The 19376-nt window shown below is 41.7% G+C and overlaps 1 protein-coding gene across 4 annotated transcripts in view; it reads left to right on the top strand.

The window, feature by feature from the left end:
* DCAF17 (DDB1 and CUL4 associated factor 17) overlaps positions 1 to 19376 on the top strand; it is a 443011-nt gene that overhangs the window by 183398 nt on the left and 240237 nt on the right. For all 4 annotated transcript variants that reach the window (XR_014978925.1, XM_085645323.1, XM_085645321.1 and 1 more), the window contains exons 9-10: positions 16603 to 16708; positions 18751 to 18893. Coding sequence is in view for 3 of the 4 variants with exons in the window: in XM_085645323.1 (XP_085501449.1) it covers positions 16603 to 16708; positions 18751 to 18893 (249 nt within the window). In the remaining variant the exon portion in view is untranslated. The remainder of the gene's footprint in view (positions 1 to 16602; positions 16709 to 18750; positions 18894 to 19376) is intronic.

Below are 19376 nucleotides of genomic sequence, written 5' to 3'. Positions count from 1 at the left end.
TCTTAAATACCGATTCGGTACGGTTCGGTATTTTAGAATCGGTAAATTTTATTTACCTACATCAGGCATATGAGGTAAACTTTGTAGAAACGGTGAACAGATGTGTGCAATATTGTAATTATCTAAGAAAGTGGAAGCCTTGCTAAGTTAAATCATATGAGATCAATGGTTCGCCTTTATATCTGACCATCTCTTTTATGATGTGCATTCAAACACAACGGAACTGTTTGCAATAATGGAGTCGATGATCACACGCACATGAAACAATTCACAAACTGTCATAAATATGAAAAGAGATGTAATATGCAATAAAGTGAAAAGGCTTTGTGGTCAAAAAGTGCTGAGAGCCAATAAATCTGATGTGACACAAGTAGCAAGGCAGTTTGAATTCAAACACAAATTGAGCCTTAAGAATAAATGTAGAACTTGATGGAATAAACAGATTGTCACAATATGCACTAAGAAACTCAATATATTCCAGGTGCCTGTCGGCTGCTTGTTAGAAATGCCACAGAGCAACTTATGATGGGGGCTTCGATGGTGCAGGACTGTGATGTATGTGAATTAATGTGATAAACGAAAACTGAGAAATGACATTGGTGGAATCCAAATCGTGGAACACGAATTTTAACCCCTCCAGCGCGGCGCGGATTTCCGCGCCACGCTGAAGGTTCCGTGCGCGGGCGGGGCCATGACGGAACGGTTCCGTCATGCGCACAGCTCAACCGACGTGCATGACGGAACCGTCCGTCATGCGCGTCGAAGGGGTTAAGGAAAGACCATTTTAAGGAAATGCAAACAATTTGAAAATTAAAGGAAACATTTTAAAGGAAAGACAATTTTGACAAAAAAATGCCAATTTACATTAAACTTGGGTTTGGTTTAGGGGTTGTGAGAATTGTTTGGGTTCATGGATGGGTGATGTTTATAGGGGGTTATGGTTTTTTTGGGTTCAGAGATGGGTGGAGTTTAGGGCTGGTAATGTTGTTTTAGAGGTCAGGAATTGGTGGAGTTTAGGGGTGGTAAGGGGTTTATAGCCTTCAAGGATGGGTGGAGATTAGGGCAGTTAAGAGTTTTATAGGGCTCATGGATGGGAAGAGTTAGGTCTGATGAGGGTATTTAAGTGATTCTTAGAGTTTAGGGATGATGTTGGATTTTTAGGGTTCAAGAAAGGTTAGAGTTTAGGGGGCCAGGGGTTTTAGGGTTCAGGGTGGGTGGAGTTTATGTGCAGAAAGAGTTTTTGAGTTCAGGAACAAGTGAGTTTTAGGGTTCAGGAACAAGTGAAGGTTTGGGTGGTGAGGGATTTTAGGGTTTCAGGGATGGGTGGAGTTCAAATGTGGAAAGCATTTTTTAGGGTTCAGGGATGAACCTGGTTTAGGTGTGATGAGGGATTTTATGTGTCCGGGATGGATGATGTTAAGGGGTGGTGAGGTTTTTTTTAGGGATCAGATATGGGTAAAGTTTACAGCTAGTGAGGGCTTTAAGGGTTTAGGAATGAGTGGAGCTTAGGTGTAGAAAGGGAGTTTTTTGGGAGTTCATGAATAGGTGGAGTGTAGGGGTCAGGGATTGGGTGTAGTTTAGAAGTGGTGAGGGGTTTTTAGGGTTCAGGGATGATTGGAGTTTAGGGGTAGAAAGGCTTTTAGGCTTCGGGGTGGTGGACTTTAGGAGTCAGAGATGGATGGTGTTTGCGGGCGGTGAGGGTCTGCAATTTAAAAGCTCCAAAGTAATTGTTTGACATTGTTAAAGGTATAAATCCAAAATTATGTTCCCCGTAGTAAAGCAGTGAAATAAATACCTCTGACCAAAATGTTTCTGCAAGTAAGATATGCAGCTAATGCATTACACCCACAATAAATATGCAGAAGCCAATTTTTAAAAAAGCGACATTCTATGAAAAGGTAAATGTCAATCATTCTGAAAATTTCCAGGAAACAGTTTAGGTGAGGTGGTTTCTCTATAATGGTATTCCATGAAATTATTTTTCTATGAAATCTTATATAACCGCACGGCTGTTCGTTACTATAAAGGACTGGATGGGCCAGCACTAGTTTGGCTTTGAAAACCATCAAAACAGCATTGATGCTGACAGGTGGAAGAGCCACCTTGGCACTGAATGTGTACAGATTCACAAGAAGGAAGCTAGAGCCCCTGGGTCCCTATTATGTAAAATGCAATACTGTAAACTCCATTTCACAATATGGTGGTAAAGAGCAATGTTAGCAGTGGGTAGGAAATCCCCTACTGGTCGCTGTGACTGGCATAGCTCTATTTGTTAGGATCATGCCTATATCACGGAGTCCTGCTCCCTTCCGCTGCCAGCATCTAGAGCTCTTTTGGTGTAGCGGTGCAGACGGTGAATTCTGCTCGGTATAGATAGTCTTGTTCTCATTAGAATCCGCAGAAATCAGGCGATCCAGTGGTGTGCGGAATTTTAGGGATGTTGTCAGCCCACTGGGACGTAACCTTAAAATCGTTCCCTATTGGAACCATCACAAAGCCCTCCTGTTTCTGTCAGCTTCCCACTTGAGCTCAGGACGATAAGCCTTTCCCCACCAAGTGTTTACTTACTGGAATGACCCTCCACTTTGCTGTATAGCATGGAGTTGTGACGATACCGCCTTCTCAAGCAAACAATGTGTGTTGCATAATGTGGCCCCTGATACAAACAATTGCTTCATCGGATAACACATTGGTTGTAGAAGCAATATTAAATAATGGATGAAATGCACTCTACCCTATGCCTAAAATCCTCTTTGTCAGGAATCCGGGCAGCGTAATTATAGTTTTGTAATGCGATTCTGAACCTAAACTGTTATTCTTTAAGGGACTGGTCCTATACCAGTTGCCAGCAGTCGGATGAACTATACATGTATTGTTGTGCTTTGAATTTGATGCGCCAGAGGCCACTGTCAACATGGCAGCCGCCCTGCGCTCGTTTTTTTTTCTTAGCTAACGCACTAGAGTTCTAAGGTAATGCATTATTATCCTAACTCTGACTTGTCCACTTCAGTGCAGACAACGTTTGTTACTGTCACCTACCCCACTGACTTCGAAGACTTAAGACACAGTGTCAATTAAAAAATCTATTTTATCTGGTAGTTGTTAAAATAAAGAAGCAAACTGCAAAAGCTATATGTAGTTTCATGTTATGGATTCCATTGATAAAGCAAGTTGTAAATTTCTGGATGTGTATGTGTGCACTTTGCAGAGATTTCTACCTTGTAGGCAGGCTCACTGAAGTATTGGGCATTAGGCTATGATTGCATTGCATTAGTGGCTCGTGCACATGCTCCTTAACCCCGCATGTACCGATTCTTCACATTGTGTAACCCATGCATAGAGTCTGGAAGTTTGCAGCATTTCACAAATAGCTTTTATTCCGTTTTTTCCATAATTAAAAATGAATTTCTCCCTTTCCTTGCACGTCCTGGAAAAGTTGAGGCTGTTTACTGCACCACTTACACCTGGTTCATGCAAGTATTTTAGAAGTACAGCTAAGTGTGAAGGACATTAACACCCCCCCTCCACCCAGTTACATCACTATGGGTGTTCAGTGTTCACCTTATTTGACATGCGTTTCCCTGACCACACCCGGAGAAGTCACTGGGCAAGGCACGTTGCACTTCTGCAGAGTGTCACGAATGTGGACAGATTTACTAGAATGGGCATCCTCCAACAACATTTTAGCAAAAACTCAATATGGGTTCAGAAAGGGGAGGGGAACTATTAACCAAGGGCATAATCTGGCCCTATTAGCAGCAAAGTATGTCTGTGCGAAGAAGAGCCAGTTTTATATGGCTTTTGTGGATCTGTCCGCGGCCTTCGACTGGGTGGACCACTCAAAATGATGGGCCCTTCTGGAGTCTATGGGCGTGGACAAACCCATAATTCTTTTTATCAGGGAACTCTACAGAGAGGCCGGGCTGTATTTAGATTTGGAAAACAGGGGGAATGCACAGAGACATTTAAAATCGAAAAAGGGGTGCGACAGGGTTGCGTTCTCCCCCATTCTGTTCTCCCTATGTACCAACAAATGCAACAAAGTCTTGACCGCACAGTGCTTGGATGTTCCATCAGCAGATGGCATATCCCTGCCAGCCCTTTTCTATGCAGATGATGCGATCTTGATGACCAGGACACCTATGACCCTACAGCGCCTGATTAACTCCTATTCATCTTTTATGGTCGAATTGGGTTTGCTGGTCAACAAATCGAAAACCTTTATATTAACAGCGGGAATGGGAAGGAAAAGGTCTTCTTCATTTAATTTAGATGGGTGTCAGGAAGCAGACTCATGTGGTGTCAGCGGTGCACCATATGTGGCAAAAACCAAAGAGACAGCGGATTCTTGTGAAGCCGCAAGTGGTGAACCTATATCGAGACTTATAATGTTCTATGTGCAGTTGGACCTTTCAAGATGGCCGCGGCTCTTGCCGTCATTTGCTGTACGTCTTTGACTTGACGGTTGGGCGCGCGGCAAACTGCGCACTTCAATCGAGATATCCTGAGAGAAGCTAGTGTTTTCTGAGTGCTCCAGAATCCTGAGGAGAACTGTTCTAGAACTTGAGAGAGATATTTTCGGAATAATCCACAGAACCGAATCAACCGCTAGTAGCCGAATAATCAAGTTAGCGGTTTTTGGTTACCCAAGTTTCAGTCAAGAAAGTTACTGAGAATTCTTCTGGCTGGAATCTTCGTTTGTTCATCTGAGAAGGAAGCTGTTACCCGGAGTGGCTGAGTATCAGATTTCCCTGTGAACTAAAAGAAACCAAGACTGAGCCAACGACTAAAGTCAGTGAGTGCGCGTCTGCGCCCAACCTCCAATTTCCTCTCCTCCCCTTGGCGACCTTTCCTTTTCCTTTCCTCCCTATTTTACCTTTCCCTGTACCTTTTTGCGCGCATCTTTTGTTAAAGAAGTTGTTGAACCGATCCAGACTTTCTTCACTACAGAACCTGCAAGATAGGAGAGTATTCGTTAATTCATTATTTATGTACATATCAAATTCTTTGTCAGAAGATGGAACTTATTTCTTAAACCTGCAAATGTGCAAGTCAGTATAACTAAAAGATTACAAAGAATATCTACATAGAAGAGTAGCAAGCCTATAGGAGTAAAAGGTAGGAGCAGAGGAATCTAAAAGTCATTAGGAAGATTAGGAGAGTAGGATGTTCTTGTAATTCCCTCTTCACCTCTGTGCATTAGGTGTACCTCGTTAAGACGTGCCAGTGAAGAACCATACACTACAGAAGACTCAGCAGAGAAGGCAGAATCACCACCTAGAGGTTATACACCATCCTGAGGCAGTCTCTTCTCTTCTCTTCTCTTCCACTTCCCCTTTCCCCCGTGCTAGTGCCGTTACCCTTGCTTGGTGGCTGCACTGATGCAGGGGCATTGGGAGTAATCGTCACTTCTGCTTCTGTGGAACTTGAGGTACCTTCTGACAGATTGAAGTGCCCACGAAGTAATTTCCACCCAAGCGGAATGGCGGAAGGCTTTAGTTTAAAATCCTTAGGGGAGATGTTGGAGGCCATTCAAAGGGATTTAGGAGCGGTAAGGGAGGAAACGGTTTTGCTAACTCGAAGAGTAGATGGGTTAGCATCGGGAGCCACTCCGTTAGCTCAGACCTCTTCCCCCAATTTGTCTTCTGAGTCCAACCCCAGGACTGTAGCACAAGTGGTCCATTCTGTTTCCCCACTAATTCCATTAGCTTCTCCTGAAAGGTATTCTGGGGATGCACAGAGAGCGCAATTATTCTTGACACAATGTTCCCTCCATTTCATGTGTCGACCAGCGTTATTCCCTGACGCACAATCCAAGGTTGCGTTTATTCTCTCTTATCTGAGTGGGGATGCGGCTAACTGGGCAATGCCATTGGTGTCCAAAGATTCCCCATTTTTGTATGACCTGGAGCGTTTTAAGGCCGAATTTTTGAGGATTTTTGACAGAAGAAAGATCTCTCAAGTCACGGACAATGAACTTTTAGAACTTCGTCAAGGAAGTAAGGATTTAGTAACTTATTTAACCCAGTTTAATAAGTTGATTGTGGAGACGGAGTGGCCAGAAGAGAAAAGAGCGGCTCTCTTCTATAGAGGATTGCGAGAAGAAATCAAAGACACATTAGCTCAAATTCCTAACCGTCCTACAGAATTATCAGCTTTAGTGGATCTGGCTTTAGAAATCGATTTTCGTTGGACAGAACGGAAAGGTGAAAGAAGAAAAGAATTTCGTTTCCAACCTCCTAGATTTGATCGAAGTCGACAAGAGATCAATAAGACGCCTTCTTCGGATGTGGAACCAATGCAAATTGGGATGGTGAGAGGCCCTCTGAGTAAAGAAGAGAAGGAACAACGAAGACAGAAAAGACTGTGTATGTATTGTGGAAATTCAGGACACTTTGTAAAAGAGTGTCCGAAAAGGCCTAAAACTTTGGTGAAGGGAAACGAGCAACACCACCAGTAGAGGGGAGCACACTGGTGGTGTCAGAAGAAAAGATGGCTCCGAATTCCCATTATGTGATGAACACTTTACAAACCATGACACCTCATTTGATTTTGCATATGACTATTCAGTTTCGGGAGCAAGAAATTTCTGGGGTGGCCATTATGCTCGACTCTGGAGCCACCGGAAACTTCTGCGACATAAAATATGCACAAAGAATGGGAATAAAAGGCATCAGTAAAGAAAGAAGTGAATTGGTTCGGGCAGTAGATGGAACTAATCTCTCCTCAGGACCCATCACTCAGCACACTGAACCTTTGAAGTTGATTCAAGCAGATGGCCATAGTGAAACCATTCAATTTAATCTCATTGATGCACCTCAATTCCAGATGATTTTGGGGCTTCCATGGCTTACTATCCATAATCCTACTATAGACTGGGAAAACCGAACAGTATTCATGAATTCCCAATATTGTCTAGAACATTGTTACCATGATTCTGAGGGAGATACCGAACCCTCTCAAGCAACCTTGTTATCTGGCGGAGGAGAATCAATTTGTGTCATCAGTACTACAGAAATTCCCCCAGAGTACCAAGAGTTTAAAGAAGTCTTTTGTGAAAAAGATGCAGAAAAGTTACCTCCACATCGTCCATATGATTGTACCATCGAATTGGAACCGGGAGCGGTTCTGCCTTGTTCAAGGATCTACGCCCTAACTGAAGGTGAAAATCGCTATCTCAAGGAGTATTTAGATCGATATTTGGCTAATGGTTTTATTAGGCTTTCACAGTCCCCAGTATCCTCTCCTTTATTCTTCATCCCCAAGAAGGAAGGATCTCTTAGGACTTGCATCGATTATCGTGCCCTCAACCGAGTGACCATCAAGAATCGATACCCGTTACCCTTGATTTCCGTCCTTCTTGATCAAGTAAAGGAAGCTCAAATTTTCACGAAATTAGATTTAAGAGGGGCATACCATCTTATTCGTGTCAAAGAAGGCCATGAGTGGAAAACGGCATTTCGAACTAAATATGGGCTCTTTGAATATCAAGTTATGCCGTTTGGCCTTTGTAATGCACCAGCCGCTTTTCAACATTTTATTAATGATATCATGGGAGATTTGATTGACAAGATTGCAATTGTATATTTGGATGATATTTTGATTTTCTCCAAGATTCCACAAGAACATGCTACCCATGTAAGAAAGGTTTTGGAAAGGCTGCGTTTGCATCAATTGTATGTGAAACTAGAAAAATGTGCTTTCAGTGTGCAAACAGTGGAGTTTCTCGGATTTGTCCTTTCCTCAGCAGGAGTGACCATGGATCCAAAGAAGATTCACTCAGTTATAAATTGGCCCTCTCCAGGAAACGTTAAGGAGATACAGCGATTCTTAGGATTTGCTAATTTTTATCGTCGCTTCATTCAAGGATTCTCACAGAGAATCATTCCTATCACCAAACTTTTGAAGAAAGGCCAGAAATTTCATTGGACTGAAGAGGCTGAGATGGCTTTTGAGTTTCTCAAGAAGAGCTTTACTACTGCTCCCATTTTGCTACATGCAGATCCGGCAGAACCCTTCTTTGTGGAAGCGGATGCTTCAGATTTAGCCATTGGTGGGGTGCTGTCTCAGCGTCACAAGACAACGGGACAGCTTCATCCAGTGGCTTTTCGTTCTAGAAAACTTACGCCTGCTGAAGTCAATTATACAATTGCTGAGAAGGAATTGTTGGCGGTGAAAGATGCGTTTGAAGAGTGGCGACACTATTTGCTGGGAGCTCGTCATACAGTTACAGTTTATTCTGATCACAAGAATTTACAATTTCTGAAATCTGCTAGAACTTTGACCCCTCGTCTCTTAAGATGGTCTCTCTATTTTGCAGACTTTGATTTTGTGATTACCTACCGCCCAGGAAATAAGAACGGAAAGGCAGATGCATTGTCCCGAATTCAGACAGAAGTTCAAGAGCCTCCAATGACTCAAAAGACTATCATCCCAGAAACCAAGATCATTTGTACGCTTGATTTGGTTGATTTCAAAGAAGAAGTAAAGAAAAGGTTGTCTCCAGAAGAGATACAGACTTGGGTTCAACAGGATTCTGTACGAGAAATCTTCGAACAGTTACCCTACGTTCAAGGTGCCCTGTATTTACCCACTGCAGAACTTCAGCACAAAGCAATGCAAGCATGCCATGATCAACCTTTGGCTGGGCATAAAGGTATTCAAAAGACTCTCGAGCTCATTCAACGATATTTTTGGTGGCCAGAGATTCGGTCCAGTGTCATACAATATGTGGGAACGTGTCCTACCTGTGCCCAAGGAAAGGCCATGAGACAAGCCCCATCAGGCCTTTTGCATCCCTTGCCCACCCCCTCCCAACCTTGGCACACCGTCACCATGGATCTCATAGTGGATCTGCCTCCGAGTCATGGGTATAACACTGTGTTAGTGTTTGTTGACACCTTCACTAAGATGAGCCATTTCATACCTTTAAAAGGGGTTCCTACTGCGAGGGAGTTAGCCAAACTATTCAGTGAGCACATTGTTAAGATTCATGGAGTCCCAAAAATCCTGATTTCAGATAGAGGGTCTCAGTTTGTATCCCATTTTTGGAGAGCCTTCATGCAAGGGTTGGGAGTAGAGACCAGATTTTCCACCAGTTATCATCCTGAAACAGACGGGCAGACCGAAAGAGTCAACCAAGAGTTGGAACAATATCTGAGAATGTTCCTTCTGGATCAGGAGGGTGAATGGTCTGATTTTTTATGGATGGCAGAGTTTGCATGTAATAATGCAAAAAATGTGTCTACTGGGTTTTCTCCTTTCTTCCTCAATTATGGTAGACATCCAAACCCTTTCATGGGACAGGGAGATATGGGGGTTCCAGCAGTCAGAGACCTCATGCAAGATCTTGTTAACACTCGCAGATCGGCAGAATCCAATTTAGTCAAGGCTAAAGCGAATTATAAGAAACAGGCAGACAAACATAGAAAAAGGGCTCCAGATTACAGGGTGGGTGATTTGGTGTGGTTATCTACACGTAATCTCCATCTCAAGGGTAATCGGAAATTTCAGCCACGTTTTGTGGGACCTTACCTAATTGAAAAAGTACTAAGCCCTGTAGCGGTAAAATTAAAATTGCCCTCAAATACAGGTATTCATCCAGTTTTCCATGTCTCTCTGATTAAAAGATGCACTCCAAACACGAGAATAGTGAAGCCTCCAGCGCCCCTAGTGATTAATGGACATCCTGAATATGAGGTCAAAGATATATTAGATTCCAAAAGAACTAGAGTTGGGCTTTACTACTTAGTAGACTGGAAAGGTTATGGACCAGAAGATCGCTCCTGGGAGTTAGCTAAGAACATTCATGCTCCTCGACTCTTAAAAAGATTTCATATTCGATACCCCTTCAAACCTGGGCCGATGAATCGGCCTTTGAGAGGGGGTACTGTCAGGAAGCAGACTCATGTGGTGTCAGCGGTGCACCATATGTGGCAAAAACCAAAGAGACAGCGGATTCTTGTGAAGCCGCAAGTGGTGAACCTATATCGAGACTTATAATGTTCTATGTGCAGTTGGACCTTTCAAGATGGCCGCGGCTCTTGCCGTCATTTGCTGTACGTCTTTGACTTGACGGTTGGGCGCGCGGCAAACTGCGCACTTCAATCGAGATATCCTGAGAGAAGCTAGTGTTTTCTGAGTGCTCCAGAATCCTGAGGAGAACTGTTCTAGAACTTGAGAGAGATATTTTCGGAATAATCCACAGAACCGAATCAACCGCTAGTAGCCGAATAATCAAGTTAGCGGTTTTTGGTTACCCAAGTTTCAGTCAAGAAAGTTACTGAGAATTCTTCTGGCTGGAATCTTCGTTTGTTCATCTGAGAAGGAAGCTGTTACCCGGAGTGGCTGAGTATCAGATTTCCCTGTGAACTAAAAGAAACCAAGACTGAGCCAACGACTAAAGTCAGTGAGTGCGCGTCTGCGCCCAACCTCCAATTTCCTCTCCTCCCCTTGGCGACCTTTCCTTTTCCTTTCCTCCCTATTTTACCTTTCCCTGTACCTTTTTGCGCGCATCTTTTGTTAAAGAAGTTGTTGAACCGATCCAGACTTTCTTCACTACAGAACCTGCAAGATAGGAGAGTATTCGTTAATTCATTATTTATGTACATATCAAATTCTTTGTCAGAAGATGGAACTTATTTCTTAAACCTGCAAATGTGCAAGTCAGTATAACTAAAAGATTACAAAGAATATCTACATAGAAGAGTAGCAAGCCTATAGGAGTAAAAGGTAGGAGCAGAGGAATCTAAAAGTCATTAGGAAGATTAGGAGAGTAGGATGTTCTTGTAATTCCCTCTTCACCTCTGTGCATTAGGTGTACCTCGTTAAGACGTGCCAGTGAAGAACCATACACTACAGAAGACTCAGCAGAGAAGGCAGAATCACCACCTAGAGGTTATACACCATCCTGAGGCAGTCTCTTCTCTTCTCTTCCACTTCCCCTTTCCCCCGTGCTAGTGCCGTTACCCTTGCTTGGTGGCTGCACTGATGCAGGGGCATTGGGAGTAATCGTCACTTCTGCTTCTGTGGAACTTGAGGTACCTTCTGACAGATGGGGCACTCTGGAACGAGTAGAGCCCTTTATGTATTTAGGCATCTCTTTTGACTCTAAATTGAACTGGTCCGCCATGATTACAAATAGAATAAATATGTTACAAAAAAGCATAGTCGCCCTGTGCAAATTTGCCTCTAAATTGGGCAAAAAATAAATCAGGGAAATGGTTGAAATATACCAGGCAAAATCTGTTGCCATAGCTACCTACAGCGCAGAAATCAGGGGTACAGTTGAAGTGGGTGCTTTGCAGAAAGTGGAGGATAAGTTCGTAAAAAAAACAGCTTTCAGTTAACCCAGGCTGCTCAAATTAGATCGCACACAACAAACTGGGCCTCCCCTACATCACTGATATAGTTAAACTGGCCTCGCTCCTTTTATGGTTGCGCATATGGAAAAGAGACTCAGTTGGGTTGAACCAAGCCGTAATTAATAATATCCTCATCCTTGACCGAGCCAATAGTATTCTCTGGCTTGCATATGTTAGGAAGTCTTTCACAGATCTGGGTTTGGCCTTCTTGTACACATCACCTAGTGTGTGTATGTTCTTTTCTAAGAATAAGCTAAAAGAGACCTTTTTTAACAAATATGAGGCTGAAAGATGGCAACGGAATCAAAGCAAAATCACGGTTATACATTACCACATGTTGCCTAGAGTACGCACGGGTCACGATTCATATCTTTCTTTCGTGGCCAACAATACACACCGAAATCTATTAACAAGGATGAGGTTAAACTTGCTGCCCCTCTTGGCAGGCTACCCAGCTTCTGTACATTCACTAAGCAACGTAACACAAAGTCCCTGTGATGGCCAGTCCACCCAGTCGATGCCACTCATTTTATTCTTCTGTGGCTTCTATAAGATGGAAAGGAAACAGGTATATCCTCCCTCTGTTAAGTAAATTGAGCCTACAATTTTATTCCCTAGTTCTTTTAGTTATTTACTCTTTGGAAACACCCTACATTTGTTTTACATTAACAAACTTTTTATATTCATTCGTTCAGGCTAGGAGAAGATCCACAGATAGGGGTGTTGTTTTACGTGATTGTTTTTACCAACCGTCATCAATTGTTAATACTGTTTTTAATTAAATTGCTGCTTGTTAGCTAACACATTAAATTGAATCTGTAAAAGAAAAATTAAATGCTTACGTGATGGTGATATAATCACAATTTGATTAATGTAAATATTCCACTGATGATGTACAGCTGTTAGTTTTAGAAATGCGGATGTATTAAAATTATGGTATTTTTATTAGGAAAATGCAAAATGAAGTTTTAACTGTTTTAAAATATCTCCCGATCAATTTGTATTATGATAATTTGTACTTTTATGCATTTACTAAATGCAAATAAAGTGTTTTGATTGATTGATTGCAGATTTACTTTACAAAGATTCTACATTCATATGTGAAAACTCTGCATAAAAAAAAAAAAGCCGATTATACCCGATCCTCATAACTGAGGATTTGTTCAACCAAATAGGAAAACTTATTTCGCAAATTTTTTGATCCTAAGTGGAGAATGGATATTTTGCCTATATAGAATTCCTTACCAGAAGGCTTTCAGCTTTTTCACATGATTGCAAAGATGAACAAACATTGGCAATGCCAATAGGTCTCTCACATGCGAGAGCTATTGACTTTGTTAATGTAAGGCTTCATCGCTTTAGTTTCCAATTAAAACCAAAAATTGGGATTTGACAACTGAAGGGTGGCGGTTAACCTTTGCAAAGAGCCTTCTACTGCGCTGCAAATGTGCAGTAGTGTTTTTAGTACCTTTATATCCATCTGAGCTAGAAAGATTTTTTTTGTAAAAATCTTATATGCAGACGATGGATTCTGTGGCAATTGCAGCAAATCCATTTTTTAATGTGGAAAATGTTAGAGCAGCAGAATCACATAATTGCACTAGCCATGTCTGTAACTCAGCTCTCCTGGTTGAGAGTGTAGCACAATAGTGAATAGGAAGCTGTTTCTTAGTAGATTCAGTAAAAACCCAGGTAATGCCAGCTCACTGTGGCCCCACAGGCCCCGATGAAGCCTCATGAACTCCGGAGTTGTGATGAAAATTACACTAACTTTGTTTCGGCCCTGTTGAAAATGACACTAAATTGTTACATGCACCGCAAGCCTTTTTTCCCCCTGTTCATTTCGACAAGACCTAAGTCAATGTAGAGTTTACAGAACTTTGAAGTGAACACTTCTAGGCTTTGCTTACGCAAACGATTATTAAACAACAGGATGTTATATTATGCTACCAGTGACTGGGTACCATTTGTGTGGACTTATTGTATTGTAATTGCATTTGTATAGCGCTTACTACCCCTGACGAGGCGTCGAAGCGCTTTTCGGCAAGTAGCACGCTACTCCGGGAACCATTGAGGATTAGTGTTGAATTAGTATAGTGGAACATGCAAGTACATTTTTAAGTGGTGGATATGTTAGTCAGTTATTTGAATTCCTCCTTTATGGGTTCCGGAGTAGCCTGCTACTCGCCAGAAGAGTGCTTCAACACCCCATCAGAGTTAACAGGCGCTATATGAATGCAAACCTTTCTTTCCCTTCTATCCCTCCGCTATCCTTCTCACTCCAAATAACTGATGTGGTCCATCGGCGGCGCTGCTGCCTCTGGTGCAGGAAACCAGGGTTCGAGCCTCGAGGTCGCGTCCACATCCTGTGATTCTGGGCAAATCACTTAATCTCCCCGTGCCTTAATGTGTAATGTAAATACGGTGCTATGTAAAGCGCTCCAATACCTTCGGGTCGAGTTCGTGCTATATAAATATGCCCAAAAAAAATCCACCACTCAAATTACTTTCATATTTCACCATACTAATTCACCCCATTAATCCTTTATGGGTTTCCGGAGTAGCGTGCTACTCACCACAAAAAGCGCTTCAACACCCCATCAGGGATAAGAAGCGCTATATAAATGCAAACCTTTTTTCCTCTTCTATCCTTCTAGCACTTAGAATGTCTAGGCATGTTTCTGCTCGGCCTTGAATAATGTATGAAAGAGATTTGACTAATGTTTTCAAAGTAAAACGCATCGATTCGTTGAGCCAGGTAAAAACAAAACAACAACAAAAAGCACCCTCGACCAAAGCATGGTCAATACAAAGATTATCAAGATTCTGGAAATTTCTGACAGCAGCAGCTCTGAAAAGGGTTACAAATATATATTTTTTCTCTGAGAAAGTTAATCTGCATGCCTAAGTGCCCAAACTACATCCAAAACTCACTGCCTTGCAAAAAGTGTATGTTTCCTATTTTTAACGCCGTAACCGTGTATACAGTGTAGTGGGTTTTCATTTATGTAATATAGATTCCCTCAACGTTAGTGATAATTAGCATCCTACAAGAAGCTAAAGTTTTTTATGAGCAAATCTTCTTGGCTTTTTGTCAAAATATGAGACGGAGAACTTTAACTTTCCACTTGAGCGTCTAGAGAGGCAACAAAAACAAAGCAATTAGGGACAGTGGGAGGATAGGGAAAATAACATGAGGGAGGTGAGAGGGAGCAGCAGACAGGGCAGCTGGGCTTGAAGAGTGGAGGAAGAATTAGTACCTCAATGGCGTCGGGAGCAGCGGACAGGCACTGATTAAGTTGAATTAATGTGTGTTTGGTCCCTGCTCCACAGAGATGAATGAAGCAAAGAAGAGTGAAATTGAATCCAACAAATGGAAAGCAACGGGCAGGCTTTAAGGCCTTTACTGAATACAGTAGTGCCTCGCGTGCGCATGCGCTAGTGCATGCTATCGCAGGCTCGACCATGAAAAATAGTTTGCTTAACGTGGGCCGTTTCCATAGGATTCAACTAATGTGTGCAGGTCCAATCTGCACTGTTCAGGTGTGTAGGTACCTTATAAAGTAGCCCTGTGTGCGATTTTCACCAATTTGCTCCGGTTGCTACTTTGCTGCATTTTGTGAATTATTCCAAATAAAGGGCCAGATGCATCAAGCAGTTTCCTCCTCGCAAACGGGCCGAACCGCAGATTCGGCCAATTTGCGATCGCAAAAAATGCTTTTCCGATGCAGCAAACACAATTTTGCGATTCGAATAGTAAAATGGGTTTGCGATTTGCTATTTGGATGGGGGTGTTTAGGGCGTCCCTTCCAAATAGAGAATCCTAATGGTATGCATGAATGTTCTGTGACTGTGAATGCAGTCGCAAAAATATTTGCATTTTACTACCTACTTCAAGTAGGTGGTAACCCATTCGAAAATGGGAAGGGGTCCCCAACGGACCCCTTCCCTTTTGTGAATGTTTGTAAAATCATTTTTTAAGAGCAGGCAGTGGTCTCACGGACCACTCCCTGCTCTTAAAAAATGATAAGAAAACTTTTCATTTTTGTTTTTGTAACGCATCCCGGCATCCCAGTTAAAAGCAATCACAGACATGGTGGTCTGCTGAGCCCAGCAGGCCACCATCCCTGTGATTTTTTCGATTCCTAGGGGGTCGCAAATTGCGACCTACCTCATTAATATTCATGAGTTAGGTCATTTGCGATCCCCTAGGAATCGATAAAAGTGTTCCACACGCTTTCATGCATTCCGTTTTGCGATTTCCTATTTGGGAATCGCAAAGATCCGCATTTAGGAAATTGCAAAACGGTTTCTTTATGCATCTGGCCCATAGTTCTTCTACTGCGATTAATTAGAAATGTGTATGTAGTTATTTCCATAAATGTGAAATCCCTGTGGACAGAAGTGCTACATACAGCAACATGTCTGTGTATACGGTTGTATGCAGATTATGGGGCTGCACAAAGAATAATAGATGATACGTGCTAATAATGGCAACACAAACATGGACAACATTTATTATACATAGAGTGATAATAAACAAATCAAAATCTACGAATTATTACCAAATAATACTTATTTACTTTATTTGGAAGCAGGGATTTGGTTAGTTGGTTGAAGAGCTGACCTAATTCCTATCTGTGGAATGCTGTAGATGAGTGAATAGAGATGTGCATTATTGTGTTTCCAAGGACATAGCTGAGGAGACAATTTTTACTCTATTGCACTATTCATGTGGGGCTTGGCTGCTAGAATGGGTGCTGTGAGATGCTTTTTCTAATGCTTAGTATTTGCAACCCTACATAACAAATTGTCTTCTTTGCCTTCTTTGCACACATGGCAGAATGAATGTTAATATATTTCATCACACACTAATCTTTACAGAGGCTGCAGTCAGCTGTTGTGTTGTACATCGAAAACTACTTTTCAGGTTGCAATCGTCTCTAAAACGTTTACCTAAGAAATAGTTCAGCATCATTTTTATTCTCATTTTTCGGAATAGCTTTGTAACCACAACATATAAGATAATATAATGATCTCAAATATGATTGAGTTTAGTGCGTATGTTTTGTGTGCTTCTTGTCTTTTTCCTTTTAACTGATCTCTTCGAATTGCTCCTCGAAAATGTAGTTACATTTGGTACACCTTGGTATTTAGAAGAATTGTCTATGGTTACGTTTGTATAATTCCTAATAGTTATGCTAATTATGCTCATGAATTTGTTCCATTTGTTTTTTAGTGTACTCAGCAGCAACTCGAATTGGGTCAAAAATGTAACTGGAAAGACTCAGCTGGAATTGTGGGAGACTTTCCTTTTGGTGTCCCTTGCAATGTTAACATTACAGGTACTGCATCATCTCTATATGATCGTATATTTTAAGAGACCAATAACCTGCCCTTTATACTTAGAGGAACATTTTTCTAACGTGACGTAAAAGGGCCCAATTCACAAAACAGTTAATATGCTATTGATCTTTAGATAAGTCTCATCTACAATTGCAAATTCATGCTAGTGATTCACTAAATGTGAAATTGTAATTTTTAATGTATTTCCTGTAATTGCACTTGTTAATGTATCTCCTTTCACTGAATATTCCATCAGCATGGTGTAATTTTCTGTATAACTGTCTGCTCACAGCGGCAATTCTGAGGGCTCCAGGTTGGGGGATCACCTTCATAGTATGTAAACACCCATAGCCTTCCATGATTAAGGAAATTCACAAATGTTCACAACATTCACTCCAGTCAAGCACAGGAGTAAGTCATTATCCAGGATGAGATTGGCGAAGGAACACCCCCCAAAATGTTAGGAGTATATGGGCACAGGCTACAATTTTTTTTTTTTAAATTAATTAATTTTTTACATTTTATTTTACATTTTTCTGCTAACATACAGCTGAACATGTCATAGTAACATAAACATGGCTGCAAGCATAGTTACACTGGTTTAGTGGAGACAAGAAGGTACAACGTTGACAGTCAGGGTAGCTAGGCATTCAGCAATCGGCACAGGGTACAATTTACTGATATAATTTTAATTTGTAGATTTATATAGCACTGCTTATCACCAGAGAGGGTATCTAGGCGCTGTCCATAGGCACGGGGCGCTTAAGTGATTGCCCCAGAATCATAGGATGTTGAGCCGACGCCGAGACTCGAACTCGGATCCCCAGCTCCCATGCGGCACCACATCTTCTCCCAATGACTCGGCCATCTTGGTTGCTCTCTAAAATTCGGGGTTACAATAAGAATTGTCACTAAACAGATGGCGGTATTACAGCACTCGCATACAGTTCCACATTTGCACTCTAGGAAAGACAGTGCAGGGAAGAATTACACCGAATCCATCATCCATCACGGGCTACAAAAGTTATTTAAATTTTGTGCCGAAGATCAATTTCAACTGTATCGTCCCCTTCTTTACATAAAGGTACTCCTTTGACAGTAACGGATTGTGACTTCCTTCACTCACATGGCTTTCAAAGCAAATCAATGCTTCACCGGACAGCACCTGAAAAATAACACATAATAGGATTGCTGGTGCTATCATTTAAACTGATCATTAAGATAAAAGGGATGTTGTTTTTTTTGTTTTTAGGAATGTGGACAGTTGTCCTAATTAGTCAAGTGAAGTAGTTCCTCTTAACAATGCTCAGGGATTCACACACATTTTAGAAAATGTTGGGACCATGCACCCAGTAAATTCAGGGGTAGAGAAGTGCAATGTGCTCATAGACCCTAAGGGCTATAGCATTATTAAAGGCCCTCTACCCAAGTGCAGCCTATAATGAGGGAGAAGGTCTTTAACAAGTGGTGCATCCCAAGGTATAATGCTGGTAGGACATTCCTCCCACAGAGAGATGAATGTCCTAGATTAAACATGGAGAAACAGGGAGACATGTAATGGATTGTTGGAGCAGAAGTCTATACCTGCATTATTTGCCTTCTTCAAGGCTATTGTCTTCAACTTGAGCATGCAGCGGTATGTTCATATAACTCCTGTTAAGGCGATCCTCTGCAGGCCACCAACAATGGTGCAGATGAGTCAAGTAACATGTAGGCGCTGGTCATGTATCTGCCTATCTTCTCCTATTTACGAAGTGTCCCAAATCACAAAATATCAGTGTTCAGCATAGCCCAAAAATGGGGGGTCCCATTCATAAATTAAAGTTTGGTGCAATTTGTGTCAGTGGTGCCCAGCGGTTTTGCACAAATTTGATTTGGGCTAATGCGAGTCTAGGAAGGCCTCTACAAATTGGGTCTGCTTCCTCGTTGTGTGTTGTTGCCAGTGGTATCAAGCCAAACACTTCTCCTGCTGTAAGGTGTTGGTTTCAATGTGCTCATTTGAATGGTTTGCATATATTTGTTTTTTCCTCTCTTGTTTCAGACATTCCGCCCCTGCTGTTTGAAGTTTCTTGCATGGAAAATGCATTTCAGATCGGAGGGTTCCCATGGCATTACATCATCACACCCAACAAGAAAAAGGAGAAAGGAACCTATCATATATGTTCTCTGAACAACAATGTCTTGGTAATGTGCAATTTGTTAGGATCTAAAGTTTTGTTTAATGGTACATTAACACTGTACATTGATAGGAACCTTGTATTGTTTGCTTTACCTTGGAGGTGAGATCAAATGATATGTGTTTCCATTTCTGCATAGTCACCATGCTGCATTGTGTAAATTTTTTAAATAATGGGTTATCTGAAAAGACACACTTAGTTGTTCTCCTTTATTTAATTATTAGGTTCAGACACTGGCTTTTCGTATACACAAATGGAAAAAGTCAGAGTACTCACAGTAAAAAAGTTAGGAACAAAAGGATGTGTGCAAAAATGTAACTCCTAATGGAAAGAGCATAGACTTATTGCCTATAATAGGCATGATCTTGCAAAATTAGTAACAACGCTTGGAGAAATGCCCAAAGGCAAATTTAGATTTAGGAAATAGCACAACAGGCACAGAAAAGAGAAACTGGAAATTCAGTTGGGCAAGTGGATTACGAGTGAGTGT

Source organism: Triturus cristatus, chromosome 3_1 (genome assembly GCF_964204655.1).
Source record: "Triturus cristatus chromosome 3_1, aTriCri1.1, whole genome shotgun sequence".
NCBI classification, from domain to species: domain Eukaryota; kingdom Metazoa; phylum Chordata; class Amphibia; order Caudata; family Salamandridae; genus Triturus; species Triturus cristatus.
This window is presented reverse-complemented; position numbering and strand designations above follow the sequence as displayed.